The following is a 20169-nucleotide window of genomic DNA, read 5'->3' on the forward strand; positions in this document are numbered from 1 at the left end:
ACAACAAACTGGGTTGATTAGCTCTATGCTAGCCAGTCATGTCTCATTCATCTAATAAAATGTCCATGGGCAATAATGCCGGCAAAGTGTGGAAGGGCTCTCTGCATGTGTGACTGTAAGACCCCATTCGTACTCTTTCGCCCATTACCTTTTCTCATGTTCCCCCATGCATTTCAGCCCATTGTCACAGTCACTTAATGTCTCCACATGCGCTCTCTGGTCACATACTCCAAAAAATACAGTTTAATGCAAGGTACTGACGCATTTATGCTTTCGTATACAGATAGCTCAAACAAAATAGCCCTGCTACTGTATATTGATTGATCACTCACAACTGGAGATCTGTCATATTTTATACACACTTACAGCATTGTAAAAATATAGGTGGTATTCTGAATAACTTTTTTTTGTCCATAATATAAAAGTCAATAGGACCTAAAACATTAAAAACAAAGGTATAAAATTAATTCAAGCACAAATGAATTAATTAACTAATTTATTTGTTTGTTTGTTTAATTAATTACAGTAGTTAGTTAGTTAGTTAGTTAGTTAGTTAGTTAGTTAGTTAGTTAGTTAGTAATTCAGTCAAATCTCATTTTGCGTACATTATGTTGCTCCACAAGACATGAAATATACCAATGATCAACTAGGAAAAATCAGATTATCATTAACATAGTTTTAAATACGAAATAAAAAAAACATGACCAACATATGACAGGCCCAGACAGAGTCTGCAGAAATTTCTTGCTATTTCTACAAAGAATTTAGAAAAATCTCAGCAGATTCTCAGAACGTAACACATAGGAACTATACATATTTATTACTAAATTCAAAATGCAAATAAAATGAAAACCAGCAGCTTAAAAAAAAATTATATATATATATATATATATATATATATATATATATATATATATATATATATATATATATATATATATATATATATATATATATATATATATATAGTTTTATATTTAATATATATTTTATTATATATAAAAGTCGGAATTATTAGACCCCCTGTTTATTTTTTTCCCTAATTTCTGTTTAGCAGACAGCAGATATTTTGCACGCATTTCTAAACATAATAGTTTTAATAGGGTTTAAATTGAATGTATTAACATTACTAAAACTAAAATACAAAAAGACACAAAAAATAATAAAATTATACAAAAAATTAATTTAAATAAATTAAACATTTTGCAATAATTTATACCAATATCACTTTATTTAGTTTCCATTGACTAATTGTATGGACAAAAACAAAGACAAACAGGAAAAAAAAAAACTTTCTTCAAAATGACTTCGTTCATTTTGTTCTGCAGAACAAGCAAAAGATAATTCTAAAGGGAACAACCGGAGGCTACTTTACAGTAAATGACAGCCAAATTCAAAGTTCTGAGTTCACTGTCCCTTTAAATGTAGCATTTGCATGCTGTTAAACTCCAATTCCTTTTCTGCTGCTCTATCTGCATTGCAGTCTGGATGCTGAGCATTTTCTCTTTTTTTTTTTTTTTTTTGACTAACGAGGGAAAGGAAGGATAATTGAGCTCAGCCCTATATGAAAGCTCACACTCATATACACATACATGCTCGTCAAGCGTCAAAAATGTAAAGCCAGCAGAAAAAGAGTATAACTAGACGGTTCAGCAAAATGTTGAGGAACTTACAGTCCTGTAGGTAGACCCTTTTGCTTGGATAATCTTTATTCATTTGCTTTTTTTAAAGCTCCGTTTTTTTGCCCCCACCTCTGTCTTGGGCCTGGTCCAAAGCTGCAGTCCTGGCACATTTGCAGAGCACATAATGGTGGTTATATGCCCAGATCCGCCAATTATTCTTGAGCTCACCTAGGTGGCCTCTTCTCTTTTTAAGTAAAATCTCTCAGGTGCGTTTCCGAAGCCCACTTTCTACTGAATCAATGACTCTAACAGCTGTATAACTGCTATTGTCTGTGCAGACGGACTTAATCAAGACTTTCCTTGTCTGCAAATAGAGTGTTTCGTATGTATATTGCTCTCTTTGCCTAATAGAAGCTGGTCCATAACCAATCCACGTCTCGTTCTTCTTATTTCTGTTTTTATTTTCCACCACCTGCTTTCAAGCATCAAGGCTTTTCAGTTCATGAAAGAAAATAAAAAGCATTAAAGTGTTTTGAAATGATAGGACACACAACAGTGTCTAAAGATACACAATATTTAATGGTTCAAGAAAAAATCCAAGACAAGAAAAAACATTACACCAAATGTAAATGAGTGTGTACTTCTTTTTTCTCTTTCTTTTCATTTCTTTTTTTAACTTCTAGGAGTATTTTACAGGGTATGATAGCAAGATATACTTCAGTTGTTTAACAGTGTTCATTTCTTGACTGCTGGCACATAAAAGCTCCCCTCCAAAGAAAGAAGGAATTGTGAAACACAATAATTGATGTTTTAAATTACAAGCAGATTTAATATATCAGCAGTTTCATATTCTTTTCTTTCAGATTCTATACAAGATACATAAGTGTGTACATACATTATCCGGCCGGTTTTGTGCCAGTATACATACATGCACACACACAAACGTACGCGCACACATATAATAATATACAGTATGCATATGTTTTAAATACATTACAACAGAGATTGTCCTCATTTTTCATGATTTTTTGTCTTTTATAAACTCTTTTCAACAAGTATAAACCACTTTTCCTTTTGTTTACATGTTAAAATTTGTTTCCCACGGGGTTACTGCTAAGTATATTTATATACACTTTGCTCTTTTTTTATAGTAATGTTGAGAACTGATTTGATATGTGTATCGACGTGTTGGCCATTGAAAATGTGTTGCCATTACGATCCTTCATACTAACCATAACACATCCCGAGAGAGATGCTGAGCACAGCACAGCTACTGGTCAGTTGTCAGAACAGGGGTTCACTGCAACAATCGACCAGTGGAGATCAACGGGCACCACATGCAAATCAAAATGGTTGACTACTAAAATGATCTGCTGTCATTTACTACTCCGGAAAATCTAAAATTATATATTCAAAAAAATAATAAAAAAGGAAATGTCATAACAGCATCGCTACTTACTTCAATCATCGTGGAACAAACGTTTTAGAAAAGTACAAAAGTGCTAGAAGGGAGAATAACCATGCTTTTTATGCATTTAATAATCACAAATGTTTTTGTTTTCATTCTTTTCCCCTAATTACGTATTTTTCTTATAAACCTTTGGCACTAATGTAGTTGCTGCACTACAGATAATTTTCAGATTTCAGGAAATGTTTATCTTTAACTCCATACACTCTTAAAGTCAACGTGAAATATTTCAAAATCACTTTTAAACCAAGCAACTTTCTGTTTGTCAATTGTGCAATTGTGCAATTCCTGGCTTTCTATCGTATGAATCAAAAAGTTCCCAATTTGGGGAAAAAAAAAAAAAAACTTCTTAAACATTTTACTGAAAAAAAGGAAGAAACTAAAAAAGAGGTCAGCAATTACTCACATCGGGGTGAGTAAATAAGCAGCATGTTTTGATGGGTGAACTGTTCCTTTAAGAAAGCAAACAGGGTCAGTTTTGATTTCATGTTGACTTTAAGAGTGTAAATCATTTCAATACATGCAGTTCAGAAAAAAAGGGCAGACACAGTTGAAGGTAAAATGATTATCCCTCCTGTAGAATGTTAATTCTAAAATATTTCCAAGGTGATGTTTAATAGACAGACATATTTTTTCCCAAAACATAATAGTATATTTGCCATAATGATAGTACATAATATTTTACTAGTTATTTTGTAAGATAATAGTTCATTCATTAATATTCCTTCGGCTTAGTTCCTTATTTATCAGGGGTTGCCACAGCAGAATGGACCCATTCCGGTATATGTTCTACACAGCAGATGCCCATCTAGCCGCAACCCAGTACAGGGCTCACTTATACACTTTGGCCGATTTTGTTTACCCAATTCACCTACACTACTGGTCAAAAGTTTGGAATCAGTAGGATTTAAATGCTTTAAAATAAGCTTGTACTGCTCACCCAAAGCTGAATTTATTTAATCAAAATATATAAATTGTGCAATTGTGAAATGCACTATATGAAATAACTGTTCAAAAGTAATTTATGATTTATTTGAATCACTTGTTCCAGTGATTTTAAAGGCAAATTTCGGTAACATTTAATTTTAATGGTCCATTTGAGTATTAGTAGTCTGTCTCCTTAATATCCGCTGATACTGCTTCTTCAACAGACATTTCACTGACTAAAAGAATCTTTGTAAGTACATGTCAACTTACACTAACCCTAACCCCAACCCTAACCTCAACCTAACAGTCTACTTATAATCCAATGAGAATTAGCTGGCATGTAGATGCAATGTAATTTAAATTTAACAAATGGACCATCAAAATAAAGTGTGACCTGAATTTCCAGTTTTATTACTCCAGTCTTCAGTCACACAACCCTTTAGAAATCCCACTAATATTAATATTAATATTATTGTCATTAAGGGTAACAGTAATAAAAGCAATAATGACAGGAGTAAAAATTTATTTGAAACTACATACAATAAGAAAGCAGTTTTTTAAAATACTTTTAAATATTTAACAATCTAACAATTTTGATGAACTTGATGAACAGAATAACTTAAATATAAAAAAATAAATAAAAATTAAAAATGACCCCAAACTTTTGACTGGAAATGTATACAGCATGTCTTTGGGGAAACCGGAACACCCTAAGGAAACCCATGCGAACACAGGAGAACATACAAACTATACACAGAAATGCCAACTGGCCCAGCTGGGACAGTGCTAACAACTGATATTTAGCTTAAAGTGTATTTTAAATGCATACAGTAACTAGGTTAATTAGAAAATCTATAGGCAAGTTAAGACTTTGTAAGAAAAAAAAATCTTAAGAGGGCTAATAATATTGACCTTAAAAATGAAAACCAGCTTTTTTCCATCTAAACTAAAAAGAATAAGATTTCTCTGCACTAAAAAAAAAAAAAAATGAATTATCCAAAACAGAGTGAAAATGTCCTTGCTCTGTTAAACATCACTTTGAAAAATTTATAATACAATTTTTTAATGAATACTTTTGCCTTCATCTGTACTGTATATTTCAGAAGTGTTGTAAATGTGAAGTCTAAAGCTCTCCTCTTCAAAAGCCATTGTTTTTAATTATTTGGATGCTCTGAACATCTAAAAATCGTATGAAAATCTTTAAAGTAGATTTTTACAGATTTTAAGCAGTGTTATGCAATACCATTTGTATTCCAGACCTTGTCTTCTGAGCGTTTCCGATCTATTGTATGGATTAGAAGAGTGTGAGCTGAGTCGCCGTCCTCATTTCTGGTCCCAGCGATAATGTCACAGCTAGCAGACTTGCGAGAGCTTGAGTGTAAGACCAGGCCACAGCTTCCTTTCGCTGATAGAGTCCCACACTGCAATTATTCTTCTTAATCAAGAGTGTTCGACAGATTTTCTACTGTTGTTGAGGGAACAGCTGCCAGAGTGATTGTCAGTTCTCTCGCATCAAGAGCAACACACTCCAACACGTCTCGCTGTGACACACTTCGTGTTGCTGGCACGTACACTATTTTATAGTGAAGTAATTTTTTGGATCACTGACCCAAATATTTCTGTGTCATCAGTATATATACTAAGGAGAAGCGTCGGTGATTAAGTTTGTGCTGATTTCTCAACCCGCACAGCCTCTTTGTGAGATTACTTGATGTCTCTGTTTGAATATATATCGAACGGAAATGTGACACGATTGTAAGCAAACTTCTACTTCAATTAGCAGTCATTACATCCATACAATACACATCTACATCTTAAGGCTGTTTCTTTGACATCATTATATATAAATCTCACAAATCTGCTTTTTTAATTTTTTATTTTTTGAAGTGAGTTTAAAAAAGAAGTGTGCACCATTTAGGTAGCAAGCGAACGCACACATTCACACACACATACAAAAGGTAGCCAATTATACTATTATAGAGCAGCACTCTGCTTCTATAACGGTTACGTTGATTACTGATCAAAGTAATTACACTATTGGGAGATTCTTGTAATTGGTTCCATAGCACTTATTATGGTGTATACGTTGTATATATCAAAAGGAAAACTTGATGTATTAGTGTGAAAAAACAAAGCATGTCTTTTTAGCCATGTCTGCGCCTCAGCTAATGAGATAATGCTGAAAATAAGCCAGCTTTTTTATAATGGGAGTAAAAGGGTGTCAGATGCATGGAAACTACCAACACGCTGAACATCAGAGGAAGATTCTAAGCTCACCAGGGAGAAGAGAGTTAATGTCAAAGTTTAAGAGGAGAGAAAAAAAAAATCACCCTAATATATAAAAAGTTTCTACGTGTTAACACAGAGCAAGGCTAATTTTTGCAGAGAGGCTTAGCTGTATCTGTAGTCTTGACAGAGTAAGCAGCACATTCAGGGGCACGGAACTAGGTCTCTTTAGCAGAATTAAACTGACTCAGGCGGAAACGACGCACCTCAACGAAGCTGAAAGAAATACTGCAGTCACCCAGCGCTCACACATTACACTTAACCTTATTGACTATGGTTACATGCGTCATAATATTCCAAATGCGGTTCTTGACTTGGAGGCTAATTTTTATTGTTTTGTTTACGTGTGTGTGTGTGTGTGTTCACAAAGAAGAAGAAAGGGAAAAAAGGAGAAACTTTGCTGTTAGTGAGCACCAATTAAACTTGCGAAGACCGCTAACTGCTGAAAAGCAGACGTGCATGCATGAGGATTTAAAGTGAGAACGGATAATGTGTGGAATATTTTCTTTAAATAACAAGAGCATGTCACTTACATGAGTTGTTGGTGTTTTTTTCCTTGCTGTTTCATAATTACTTGGAATATTGCTGTGCATGTAAACATATGCAATGAGTTTTTCCAGCAGCACATACTTACAAGTATTTTACTACTGTATGTCAAGTTGCATTCAAAAGGCGCACAAAAGAATGAATAAAAATCACGTCCCTTTTGATCAAGAGTAAAGCTAAATTCATTTGCCACTAATCTGTCACTAAGACACATTATACACCGCTTTTTTTTGTCATTTTCTCTTTTTTTTGTAATTTGAGAAGCTACTTTGGTCTATATCTACCATTGTCTACTGTACAAGTTTCAGTTTCATAAAGGATTTCAAAAGCTACTGTCCTTCACTACTGTACTTCTGCTGTGTTTAAAAACATCCTGTTTGACAGATGCTAATAATCATCAGCTTTTCATTTCATATCACTCTCATTATGCCGTTCTCTGAGGCCTACCCTCACTCTTACAGCTGATGCTCGTGCAGAAAGGCTCCTCCGCTCGAGGACATCTGGGGGCTGGATGTGGCAGAAAAGCTGGCTAGAGGGATGACCTTGACAGGATCCTCTTTCTTGCTGCAGTGTCTCTCAAGTGTGTTGTAGAATTGGGGCCGGTTGCTCCCTTTGTCCAGATCATCTTTGGGCACCGACCTGCCAAGGGTGTGACGCCCGTCTGGCTTGATCCCCCGTGCCCAGCTTTGCTGAAAACCAAAGGAGGGCAGAGTGGTGGCGTTGGACGTTTGGAATTGGGTCAGCGCTGGCGGCATCCAGCAGCTGTCAGAATGACCCAGGATCAGACATTCCTGGGTACAGGTCTCCGAGGCCTCGGCAAGAGCCTTCTGCAGGTTCACTTCAATAGCTGTGGATGATACAATGACAAATGCCGGGGCACAGTCAGGAGGTGAACATGCAAGACAAAATAAATCATACTTTCTCTTATTGCTGAGGCACTTGGAGACAGTCAAAATAAAAAAAAGGAAAGACGTTGCCACTATTGAAAGGTGACCTGTAAATGTCATCCTCTGAAAGAAATGAAAGGCAGTGATAAATGTTTAATTCATCTCGTAATGAGAAAAACAACAGCGGTTCTTTTAATTTAAATGGTATTCCCATGGTTGTGAGTGTTTACCTACAATATGCGCTGAATTCCCTGTAGCTTAATTAAATCTCAAAAAAAAACAAAAAAAAAAACGATGAGTCTCTGTTGTTTGTGCCTGAGATTGGCTTTTTACATATTAAGGAATTAATGAACGTCTCCAAAACTATTGTTTATTTTAATCGCAGTGTACGTGGCGCACTTTTCTTCTGCTGATGTCTTCCACTTAAATCTAGTCAATTAAGATAAAGAAGCGATTCTTCCCTCTTCGCCTAGTTGTTACCGCAGCTGACATGTACTGTATTAGGCGCAGCAAACTGTACCAACAAGCAACACAATGTGACTACTGTAAACTACAGGACTCAAACTTTCTTATCTCATTAAACCTACTCTGACATCACATGCGAGATGCGCCAAGGAAAAGGACCCAGTATTGAGCCCCAGCCATAAAGCCTGTCAACTTTAATAATTAGGATGTAAAACAGGGCTCTCGGAGGCAGATGAGAGCCCTACAGCGGCGCATGTATATCTTAACCCGCTAAGAAAAGGAGAGCCCTGTGTGAACATCACTGTACTCATGCTGGTCCCCCCTCCAAGCTGTCATCTAGAAATAATTTAGCATATTTGCATAAGTAAAGATGTTAGAAATAATTCAAAGCGACTGGTTCTTCTGCACAACAAGCTTGGGTTATTTTTATTTTTTACCACCAGGGGCCAATACAGATATTGCTTTTTTGTGTTCCAAATATCATGCAAATAAAATATTGAGCTGCAGAAATATGTAATAAATATTTAAACGTCTATCCAAAGTTACTTACAGTGTATTCAATACATTTGACCAGTTCATGCATTTCATGGGAATCAAACCCATGACCTTGTATTTGCTAGGACATTGATTTACTATTTGAGCAATACATATAGAAATCCCCACTATGCTGTATTCAAGTTACCTACGGCACTGGAACAGTATAATTCATTAAATGACCACTTGAAAGCTTCTATACATATTATCGATCTTCAGAATCATGAAAATATCTGTTTCCTATTCAATGCTTGAAATGACATTTTCAATGGCAATGCATTGGTTTGTCTGTATGAATGATGAGCAGAAACTGAAATGTACATAATTCAAATATGTAACGGTGGCACTACCTCAAACCCCAAGTCTGTAATATTTTGCTTTTTGTTGTGGTGCCAGACTGAATAAATCCGTCAATATATTACAAATTTAACTTTAGCCCAGATAGCTATGCCACCGACTACAAACTATACTAAACATAACAAACAAAATACACCAAAAATTACACAAATTCACCAAATGTATTGAAATATTTATATTTTCTATCACTGAAATATTACCACCAACAGATCGCTCAAAACCAACATTGAAAATAAACAGTTTTATAAAAATATCATGATTTCTTTATTTCACACTCACAGAAAAATGTATCCACTGCAATAAGAATCATAATTAGTATCTACTACATGAAAGACAACAGGGAGCATTTCATCAATATACAAAAACAAACCCCACGAAAGTTACACCCCTCACAATCATTGGCTCTCTGGCCATTCAAAGGTAAACAACATGTAAATTCACGGAAACACAGTTCAGGCGCATCAGAGTTCAGATTTCTCTCAATTAACCACCACACTAGTAGCACTTCTGGGATCTGAGTGTTAAACAGTTGTGTGTGTGTGTGTGTGTGTGTGTGTGTGTGTGTGTGTGTGTGTGTGTGTGTGTGTGTGTGTGCGTGTGTGTGTGCGTGTGTGTGTGTGTGTGTGTGTGTGTGTGTGCGTGCGTGTGTGTGTGCGTGTGTCGGAGTGTGTGTATGTGTGTGTAGCGGTCTCTATGCACTTAATGTAAATGCATACTAACAGTTCATTCAACTAGTAGGAGCGGTATAGATAAGGTCAACAGCTGAAAACACATCGCTTTGGCAGTCAACCCATCAACGATGCTGGTATGCTAGCTTTTGTTTTCCTTTTTTTGTTGTGAAAGTGTAAAGTACCTGAAGCTGAACTAGAGGGAAATCACCTACGGCCCGCATCTATGTAGAGCAACGTCACTCAGCTCCCTTTGTTGTGGAAACCGCACATGATGCACAAACCCACAGTATATTGAGTACACACTTTATTTTGATAGACCATTTGAGTATTAGTAGACTGTCTGCTTAATATCGGCTGATACTGCTCCTTCAACAGACATTTAACTGATTATAACCTTCGCAAGTACATGTCAACTTACACTAGCCCTAACCCCACCTAACAGTGTACTTCTAATTTTAATGAGAATTAGTTGGCATGTAGATGAAATGTAACTTAAACTCAACAAACAGACCATCAAAATAAAGTGTGACCGTATATTGAATCATATTGCTTGAGCTAAAGAAACTGATTGAAATTAGGCCAGATTGTTAACAAACAAATTTAAAGTAATTCAGGAGGGTTTTCCAAAATGCGGTGGAGGTAGTATGCTGATCATGACATTTTTGCTACTTAAAGCAAACACATTTTGCATTATTTTTGTAATCCTATTAAGTAAAACATTATCCTATTTAAAAAAAAAAGTATAACATTATATGTAATTAAACATATGACCAGTACTTGAATATGATTTTTGGTTTGTCGGTAGCCTTTACTGCCTGCCTGATTTGTCAAAAAAATACACTGTAAACACAAATAAACACTGACAAACAAACAATGTGAAAGAACAGTGAGCAGAGAAAGCTGGTTTATGCAGGACCTAAATAATATTTTATTTAGTTAATAATATTTTATTTAATTAATAAAAGGACTTGGCCAAAAAGAAAATGAATGAATGAATTAATTAATGAATGAATTATTATAATGTAGCCAAAAGGGAAAAACTTTAATAGTTGACTCTATAGCCAATCTCTCATTCAGTAACTTAATAAACAGCTATTTGTTGTTCATTCATTCATTCATTCATTCATTCATTCATTTATTTTCTTTTTGGATTAGTCCCTTTATTAATCTGGTGTCGCCACAGCGGAATGAACCGGCAACTTATCCAGCACATGTTTTACGCATTGGATGCCCTTCCAGCTGCAATCCATCTCTGGAAAACATCCATACACACTCATTCACACACATACACTACGGACAATTTAGCCTACACAATTTACCTGTACCACATGTCTTTGGACTGTGGGGGAAACCAGAGCACCCGGAGGAAACCCACATGAACGCGGGGAGAACATGCAAACTCCACACAGAAATGCCAACTGACCCAGCCGAGGCTCGAACTAGTGCCCTTTTTGCTGTGAGGCGACAGCACTTATTTATTTTTAATGTATGAAATAATTAAATATCAATATGTTATTCGTTTAACTGCTTGCTCTACCAAATGGTTAACCATATTTGAACTGTTTTAAATAATGACTGGTAATGTCATTTCAAGAATAAAATAAAATCAAGGAACTATAATCATGTTATAATCAACTACTGCACTTGATTTGCCAGTAAAAAAAAAAAAAAAAAAAAAAACAAGAAAACATATTAAATGAAAATCTGACATATTTTATAGCAAACTTCAAAGAAATAAAGATGATTTGGTATTTAAAAATGTTTTATTTATGTTTTGAATATATTTTTAAACAAATTGGTCTTACACTTCATATTTTCAGATTTTTCATAGTATAAGAATTAATTCTGGTACTTTTACCACAAACCTACATATCTACCATTTGGTAGAGGTTGATATTTTAGAAATTATGGGATGTGCTAAAAAAAAAAAAAAAAAAAAAGACAGTTTAAGAAAGTTAAGTTTATGACAGTTAAGAAATGCAATCCATTTTTTTTTTCTTGGTGGGGCTAAAGGGTTACATATGATTCTACTATAATTGTGCTACTGTGCCTGTAAACAGAAATTATTTTGGTTATTCATGTATATTACAAATAAAATGCTATTAAAAAAACAATGTCAGGCATGTTATATTATAATATTATATTTTCACTCTATAAACATGCAGATATATTTGATAATCATTTTCAACACAAGATACTAAGTAACATTGCTAACTACTGATCTGGTTAGCACACTACACAATTTTATTTATTTCAACATTGTTACCTTTTACAAATGCAAATAAAATACTTATATTTTAAGTACATAAATGTCACTTTACAGGGTTAAAATTTGTAGCAATTTTGTCTCATTTGTTTTTTTTTTATTGTTGTCAAATTAATTAGTACTAAAATCCAAGATGTTCAAGCTGCAAGTACAGAAAATGCACTTAAAAATGACTACAAGTGTATTATGCAGATGATTATTTATGTCAGATGCACTGTATGCATGTCATAGCATACAAGTGAAAACCAGAACATTAGGCAGCTTACTATGTGTTGGAACAAATTTTGCATGTCACTTTGTTTTAATATCAGTGAACTGAACTGAAAAGCACAAAAATAAAACATCTAGAATGAAAAAAAAAGCAGAAAGAGAGAGAAATAGAGAGAGATGTAGCCACATCTTCCCAGTATTACTCTGCTATAGTCTGCCTCAGAGCATCAGTGCATAAATCAGTGGAGCGGTAAACGTGTCACCTTTCAGAGGGTCACTAACTTCATTAAGGAAAAATGATGCCGCTCACTCACTCTCTGAGCAAGCAGAATGAGTCCTGGCCAGGTCGCTCTCGGAGGCTGCTGTAAATCACCCCAGAGCTGCTTTGGAAATTGGAGGTGTCTTTCAGAGCCATTGTTCTTTTGAGGGCCGAGAGAATCACGCCACTGTGGACAGATTCATGCGCATTTAGGCAGACACATGTAGCGGGCCTAACACATTCACTGAGAAGCACGTAAACACCTTTAGTGCATTTGCCCAGCAGGTCTGTGTGTATGTGTGTGCATGTGTGAAGCCAATCAGCTCAAGCAGCGGAGAGTATGTGCGCAATTACATTATGTGTAAAAGGTGTTTTGAAGCCACGCTGTTTTCCAGTGTGCAGAGGCACAGCACGAGCTGTCAGTGGCGCTATGTCAACAGCCAGGAGAGCTACTATTTTTCGCATGTGATATTTCACATTAAACAGCTCCAAAGATGTAGTCCGTATCAGTTTCTCCTCCACAGGGACTAGTACTGCTTGACTGATGTGGGTGACAGCGCTGAATGCTTTCGTCAGCCGGAGGCAGCGGCTCACTCTGATGCTGTTTAAGTGCTTTTTGTATTCAGGGGGAATCGCTACTCTCCCGTCGAGCTTTTAAAAAAGAATCAGACCCCACGTGCTCCGGTCTCCACATACAGTACTACATAAATACTTGTCAGAGAACCGAGCATTTGTGGGTGAGAGACAGAATTTTTGCAACAGTAGGTTTTCACAATATTTAATATGATGAACTAATGAAATATACTAATGATAAATTAGTCAAACATTTTGTTTGTTTGTGTAAGTGCTTGGCTCACATGAAAATGATGTCACTTACTCACCCACACAGTAAAAAAGTTCAAACATTCATTCATTCTCTTTTCGGCTTAGTCCCTTTATTAATCAGGGGACACCACAGCGGAATAAAGCATATATTTTACACAGCGAATATCCTTCCAGCTGCCACCCATCACTGGGAAACACCCACACACTCTCATTCACACACATACAATACGGACATTTCACAGACAATACGGGCATGTGTTTGGACTTGTGGGGGAAAACCCATGCAAACACAGGAAGAACATGCAAACTCCACACAGAAATGTCAGCTGACCCAGCCGAGGCTCGAACCAGTGACCTCCTTGCAGTGAGGCGACAGCGGCTTAGTCCCTTTATTAATCTGGGGTCACCACAGTGGAATAAACCACCAACATATTCAGCATATGATTTACGCAGCGGATGCCCTTCCAGCTGCAACCCATCACTGGGAAACACCCATACACTCTCATTAACACACACATACACAACAGACAATTTAGCTTACCCAATTCACCTATAGGGCATGTGTTTAAAACCCACTTGAACAACGGGGAGAACATAAAAACTCCACACAAAAATGCCAACTGACCCAGCTGAGGCTTACCAGCAACCTTGTTGCTGTGAGGTGACAGTGCTATCCACTGCGCCACCCAAAATTTCAAACAATTTATAGTATTTATTCTTTTAGTAATTAGTCCTACAAATGTCTTTATTTTAGTTTATTTTAGTTGAAGCAGTTTTTTTCCATTTACCTCTTCATAATCTCTTTGACATGTGCGACAGAATTACTTTTTTGTTCCAAGAATTACAACTGAAAGTGGCCGTAGCTCCTTTCAATTTAAAGCTCCTTTTGACTGGAACAATATTCCTTCTTTTTTAAAATTAAGACATTTAGTCTTTTCAGGAGTAATTTATCGTATTTTTTTGGAAACAACTTCCAATTCCAATTTAAAAGCTTATTTATTCATTTCATTCATTTTCTTTTCGGCTTAGTCCCTTTATTAATCCAGGGCAGCCACAGTGGAATAACCCGCCAACCTATCCAGCACGTTTTACACAGCGGATGCCATTCCAGCCGCAACCCATATCTGGAAAACATCCACACACACTCATTCACACTCATACACTACGGATAATTTAGCCTACCCAATTCACCTGTACCATGTCTTTGGACTGTGGGGGAAACTGGAGCACCCGGAGGAAACCCACGCGAATGCAGGGAGAACATGCACACAGAAAGGCTAACAGACCCATCCGAGGCTCGAACCAGCCATCTTCTTGCTGTGAGGTGACAGCACTACTGCACCAAAGGAAAATGGAAGTTGGAACAATTAAAGAGAGAATAAATGAAAGAATCTTTCATTTTTGGACCTCTTTAACACCTGTCCTCAGCTCTTTACATTGACTCCCAGTTACATTCAGATAGATTTTAAAGTATCATTAGTTGTCTATAAATCACTAAATGGCCTAGAACAACAATACATCACAGAATCTGAATACAAACAGATCACTTAGATCTTTAAGATTAAATAATTTGATGCTTCTTAGCGACCACCTCCAAAACGAGATAGTTCATCTCAATGGGCCATCCCATTTAATACATTCAAATTCATATTTATAATATAATACAAATATTGTGTATGTAAAATATTATTTTTAGAAGGCCCAAACTTTAATACAACTTTTAAAATAGTTTACTCTGAGTTTACTAGTCAATGTTTGTCACGATTAAACATTAATCAGTCAAAAAGAGATATCTGCTTGGTGTGTGAGAACAAACCTCATTGACTTTTGCTAGGCTTAGGTGCCATGTGACATGCAAGAATAAACTTCATTGGTCCGTTTGCATCAAGCAAGCATGGCTAATTTTCCCTGAACAAATCAAAATGCTGTACACATTGTTCACTGATCAATTTTTCTATGTGAATGAAAGCTTTAATATATTGGCTCACCTTGTCTTTTCAGAAGACTTGGATTAAAACCCTCAATTCATATGGATTGTCTTTTTGATCTCTTTATATCAAAGCTTTTGGTGAATACACATTCAGTGAACCAAAAACCCTAATGTTTTATTAAAAATGTCTTCATCTGAGTTCTGGAGATTCGCATGGAGTCAGTGGTGAAGTAAACATTTTAGATTAATTAGTAAATTACAGTATGATTACAAAAAAACGTATTTATATTAAACAGCATTAACAAATGTTCACAAAAACACAACAAATATTTTGCTTTTTTTTTTCATGTCAGCTAATCAATATTAACATACGAGAACTTATTGTAAAGTGGTATTTTTTAACGTCACCACAAAAATCTCCAACAGATCAGTTGGGAATTGAATGCTGTGTGTGGTAAATGATATTTACATTATCACAAAACATACGGTTAGAAATGTCAAGCCTATTTACTCTGCGAGTAATAGGGCTTCTAATAACAGCCTGCATTTAAAGCAAATTGTCTGAAGATTGAAACATTTTGCGAAATGGCCAATGGTTATTGATTGAAGTCCCCGGCTGATTCACACTTGTAATTACAGCAGTGCAAATGCTTCGAGATATTTTCAATCTTTCCCTGCAAACACTGTCGTCAGAAACTGGTTATCAGAATGCTTCTGTATGACAAACCACATAGGTGTTGTTCCAAAACCTGAGCTTCATTTAAACGCAATAGAAAGTGAAGACTGAAAAAGGAATTGTTGTGAAGTGACATCTCACCATCTATACAGCCTGTTTGACAATAAATCCTGTTGCGCATAGGGACCGACAACAGCTAAAATGCAATTAACAGACATGTAGCTGGCATATAGCGACATTTATGCAAAAAGGAACTGAAAACACGTTATCTGACAGTGTATGGGATGCTCCCGGTCAGGGACACAGTGAGACAATGAGCACAAATGACAATTTGTGACAGGGCTGTTAAGCAAAGCTACACGACCTGAATATATCTTGATGGGATTTACATCAAGGATGCAACAGAGATGATTACTCAAGTCATTATGTTAGCATGTGCAAACCCATTACTACCAATTAGAGGGCTAATTGCATAAATATAGAACATCATCTCTCCGTGCGGGCTCCCTCTCTCTCTTTCTCTCCTGTCTAAACGTTATTTGGCTGTCAGAAGAGCTTAAAAAAAACAAGCTCTGTACCATCAACAACAGATTTCTCCAATGGGTTGAATCGAGGAGTCAGTGTTGCTTTTGGTCTCTGTACTTTATGAAATGAGAGATCTTCGCACAAAAATAAAAGTTTCATTAGAGATCATGGCAAAAGTTTAAGAGTTGCACTTTTTATTTTATTTTTATTTTTTTTATTGAAATGCAAATGATCATGTAATGAGTCTCACGGAGTTCATTGAGGCAAATCATACCCACTGAGGGGGTACACTGTGGCATATTTGATCAAAGTTTAGCATCGTTTTAGCCATGTATGCAAATTTAACATGTATTTAATTGGTGCACTCGATATGAGCACAGTTAAAAACCCTTGAGGACAGGAGAAGAACATGACAAGAGAGAATATCCACACCAAATTAAGGATTTTTTTTCATACTGTAGTTTTATCAGCTGAAAGCCTTAAGGAGAGTAGGAACTTCTTGGGAGGCAAATCAAAAGTATTTGTGTGTGCTTACTGTGTATTAAAAAAAAGAATCCAGATTGACAGAACACTAGTGAAAACATGTTTGCTTAGCTGTTTATGTCCATTGCACATTAGTTAGTAAAAATAAATGAATTAAAATAAATTAAGAAACCATGCTACTCTCAGGTTATAATAATCATCTTTACATTTTCAGAATACTTTATTGAGTTTGATGTATGAGCCGATTAGCAAATGTACTGGTACTGCTATACTAGGGTGTATTTCCCAAACAACGACGAAACTCACAAATGAACTTTCATAGTATGATGCATTGTTTGGAAAAAGAACAATTAAGTGACAAGTGTTTCCCAAAACCAGTAGTTTCTCTGTCTCAAATCCATCATTTGAACCACATTATTTATATTGTAAAACACCCATAGTAATGCTCTAATTGGGGTGGTAACAACTTCTTTAGAGAAAAACCGCATCATTTCTTAATGCAAATTATATTGTTTTACACGCACACGCATTTAAAAAAAAAATCCAATATTAGGTTTGGTAAAAACATGCATTCCTTTTCCATATTAATTGAAATATATGTAAATGACGCATACAGGGCCTATGTTTCCTTTATAAATATTATTGAGCACATTACATATTCTATTCTAAAACATAAAATCACTTACAAAAGCTAACACATATTCTAATCTAATTTGCATGTTCTCCCTGTGTTCGCGTGGGTTTCCTCCGAGTGCTCCGGTTTCCCCCACAGTCCAAAGACATGCAGTACAGGTGAATTATAAAAACTTGCTGGATAAGTTGGCGGTTCATTCCGCTGTGGCGACCCCGGATTGATAAAGGGACTAAGCCGACTAGAAAATGAATGAATGAATATATATATATATATATATATATATATATATATATATATATATATATATATATATATATATATATATATATATATATATTTTTTTTTTTTTTTTTTTTTTTAAGTTTACTTTTACAATTTGACACCACTGCTGAACTGTTCTAAGCAACAGACCCATGTCATATGCAGTACAGAGATTTACTTAATAACCTACTAAAAATTTAAAGCATTAACGTATGTTATGTTTTTAGTTTTCACAATTTTCAAATTCTGTTTTTAAATAATAGGTCACCTATAGCTTTCGTAATGAGCCACGGCTGCGTTCAAAGTGCACTGTGAAGAGAGCACAATTTTAAACATGGATATCACTAAAACTGAACTGTAAATATACTTTGAAAGAAAATTATACCTAAGAGAGATGACTTTTAGTGTTTTATTTGTATTTTATAATTCCAAGTTTAAATGTTAGAATGTTCTAAACGAATATGGCATAGCGGGGTAAATGGGAATAGAACACGGCCAGGAACTATTTTTCTACAGCTCCAGAGGTGTAGTTGCAAGCATCTAAGTTTGCCACGCAGTTTGTGCATGTTCGTTGGAATGATGGATTTGGGAAACGTCAAATCAACAAACTATGTTTGTAACAATGCAACTTGCAAAGTTGGCTAACCATGGTTTTCGGAAATGCATCCCTGGATGGGACATTTGGTTTCTGTAATATAATATAATATAATATAATATAATATAATATAATATAATATAATATAATATAATATAATATAATATAATATGATATGATATGATATGATATGATATGATATGATATGATATGATATGATATGAAATGAAATGATATGATATGATATGATATGATATGATATAATATAATATAATATAATATAATATAATACAATACAATACAATACAATATAATATAATGTAATATAAAATAATGCAATTAAGAAATTAATGTTAGGAGTATGTTTTAATGTATCTTAAATGTTACATAGAAAAAAGTATCAATCAATGTTTTTCACTTTTTCTTTTTAGTTTAAATGAAATGGATGAATGGATGGATGAATAAATGGATGAATGAATGAATGAATGAATGATTGATTGAATGAATGAATGAATGAATGAATGAACATATATTTTATGTTTGAGTACAAAAAAGTTCAATTATTATATAGTATATATGGTTCATTAATTAAGTGCTATTTAAATATTCAATTAATTTAAGTGATAATTGAAAGCATTGCAGTATCTAAGATCTGGTAAGCATCTTATGGTTCATCAAGAACTTCTCATCGTCTATAAAGCAGTGTCATCTATGGTCTGTGTCACAAACACACTCATTTGATTACTGAAATAAAACACATCTGAAAATATTTCTTATTCGTTTAAAACAATAATGTTTTTTTCGTGCGCAAAATTCCAAAAACCTCTTGTTTATTTCCACATTTAATTGGATTTTGAATGGCGAATTGTCAGTGTGGTCTCAGGCTTTTGAACCCCGCTGTACATGCATGCATTACAGATTAAACAAAGGGTACAGGCTTCAAACAAAAGCCATGCTGTCAAACAAAATGAAATTTGAAAGATAATAATTGAGTTTGTAATTACATGGACTTTATCATTTCATTACACACCCACTCTGACTCCACATCTAGATTGGCAAATGGATGGTCATTAATAATAATGGAGCTATTTAACCCCATGGGTGTTTTACAAGGGGAAAGATGCCATTTTTCACTCAAGGGTTGGACACAACCATCAGGTGAAATAAGAGGCCCACCTTTCATTCTCATGAATCAGGGAAAGGCCACTTACTGCAGGCTAGATGCATTTCATCAGCAGCTCCGCTCCAGCACCACTCTCGTATTTCATCGCTGCTTATGAGTGATTTACACTTTTACTTTTGCTGAGGAGATCCGTATGATTTCATGCTGCTCTTTGCTATTATATATTCATGAAGTCCCAAATGTACAAATGTACAGTGGGATGTAAACTGTGACATGCATCGCAAAAATAAATTACAACTGGAGGCCAGGGGCATGCAACACTCCAGCAACTGCAATATGTTAAGGAAATTCCCGACTCTGTGGAGCCTTAACACATATTTTATACACTTACAGGAGGTTTGCGGCATCTTTACGACTTCTACTTTCACAAACTAAAGATCACCTTTCAAATTAATCTTGATGACTTTGTAACACAGCATGATACGTTTCATTAACAGATTAATGTAATTAACAAATTAGCCAATTACAAATGGAAATGTACTCAACATGCCTCCACATTCTAATTTGCATGAGATGTTGTCTTGTGATGAATCTGAATTTGGCAGATAATAGCCTTTGG

General features: G+C 35.2%; 1 protein-coding gene across 5 annotated transcripts in view; it reads right to left on the minus strand.

Moving 5' to 3' along the window:
• Positions 1-5879: 5879 nt before the first annotated feature.
• Positions 5880-20169, minus strand: part of pcdh11 (protocadherin 11) — a 331728-nt gene continuing 317438 nt past the window's right edge. For all 5 annotated transcript variants that reach the window (XM_073921878.1, XM_073921879.1, XM_073921877.1 and 2 more), the window contains one exon: positions 5880-7696. In XM_073921878.1, the coding sequence (XP_073777979.1) occupies positions 7305-7696 (392 nt within the window). In that variant the 3' untranslated portion in view covers positions 5880-7304. The remainder of the gene's footprint in view (positions 7697-20169) is intronic.

The sequence above is a fragment of the Danio rerio genome, chromosome 14 (genome assembly GCF_049306965.1).
Source record: "Danio rerio strain Tuebingen ecotype United States chromosome 14, GRCz12tu, whole genome shotgun sequence".
In the NCBI taxonomy this organism is placed as follows: Eukaryota; Metazoa; Chordata; class Actinopteri; order Cypriniformes; family Danionidae; genus Danio; species Danio rerio.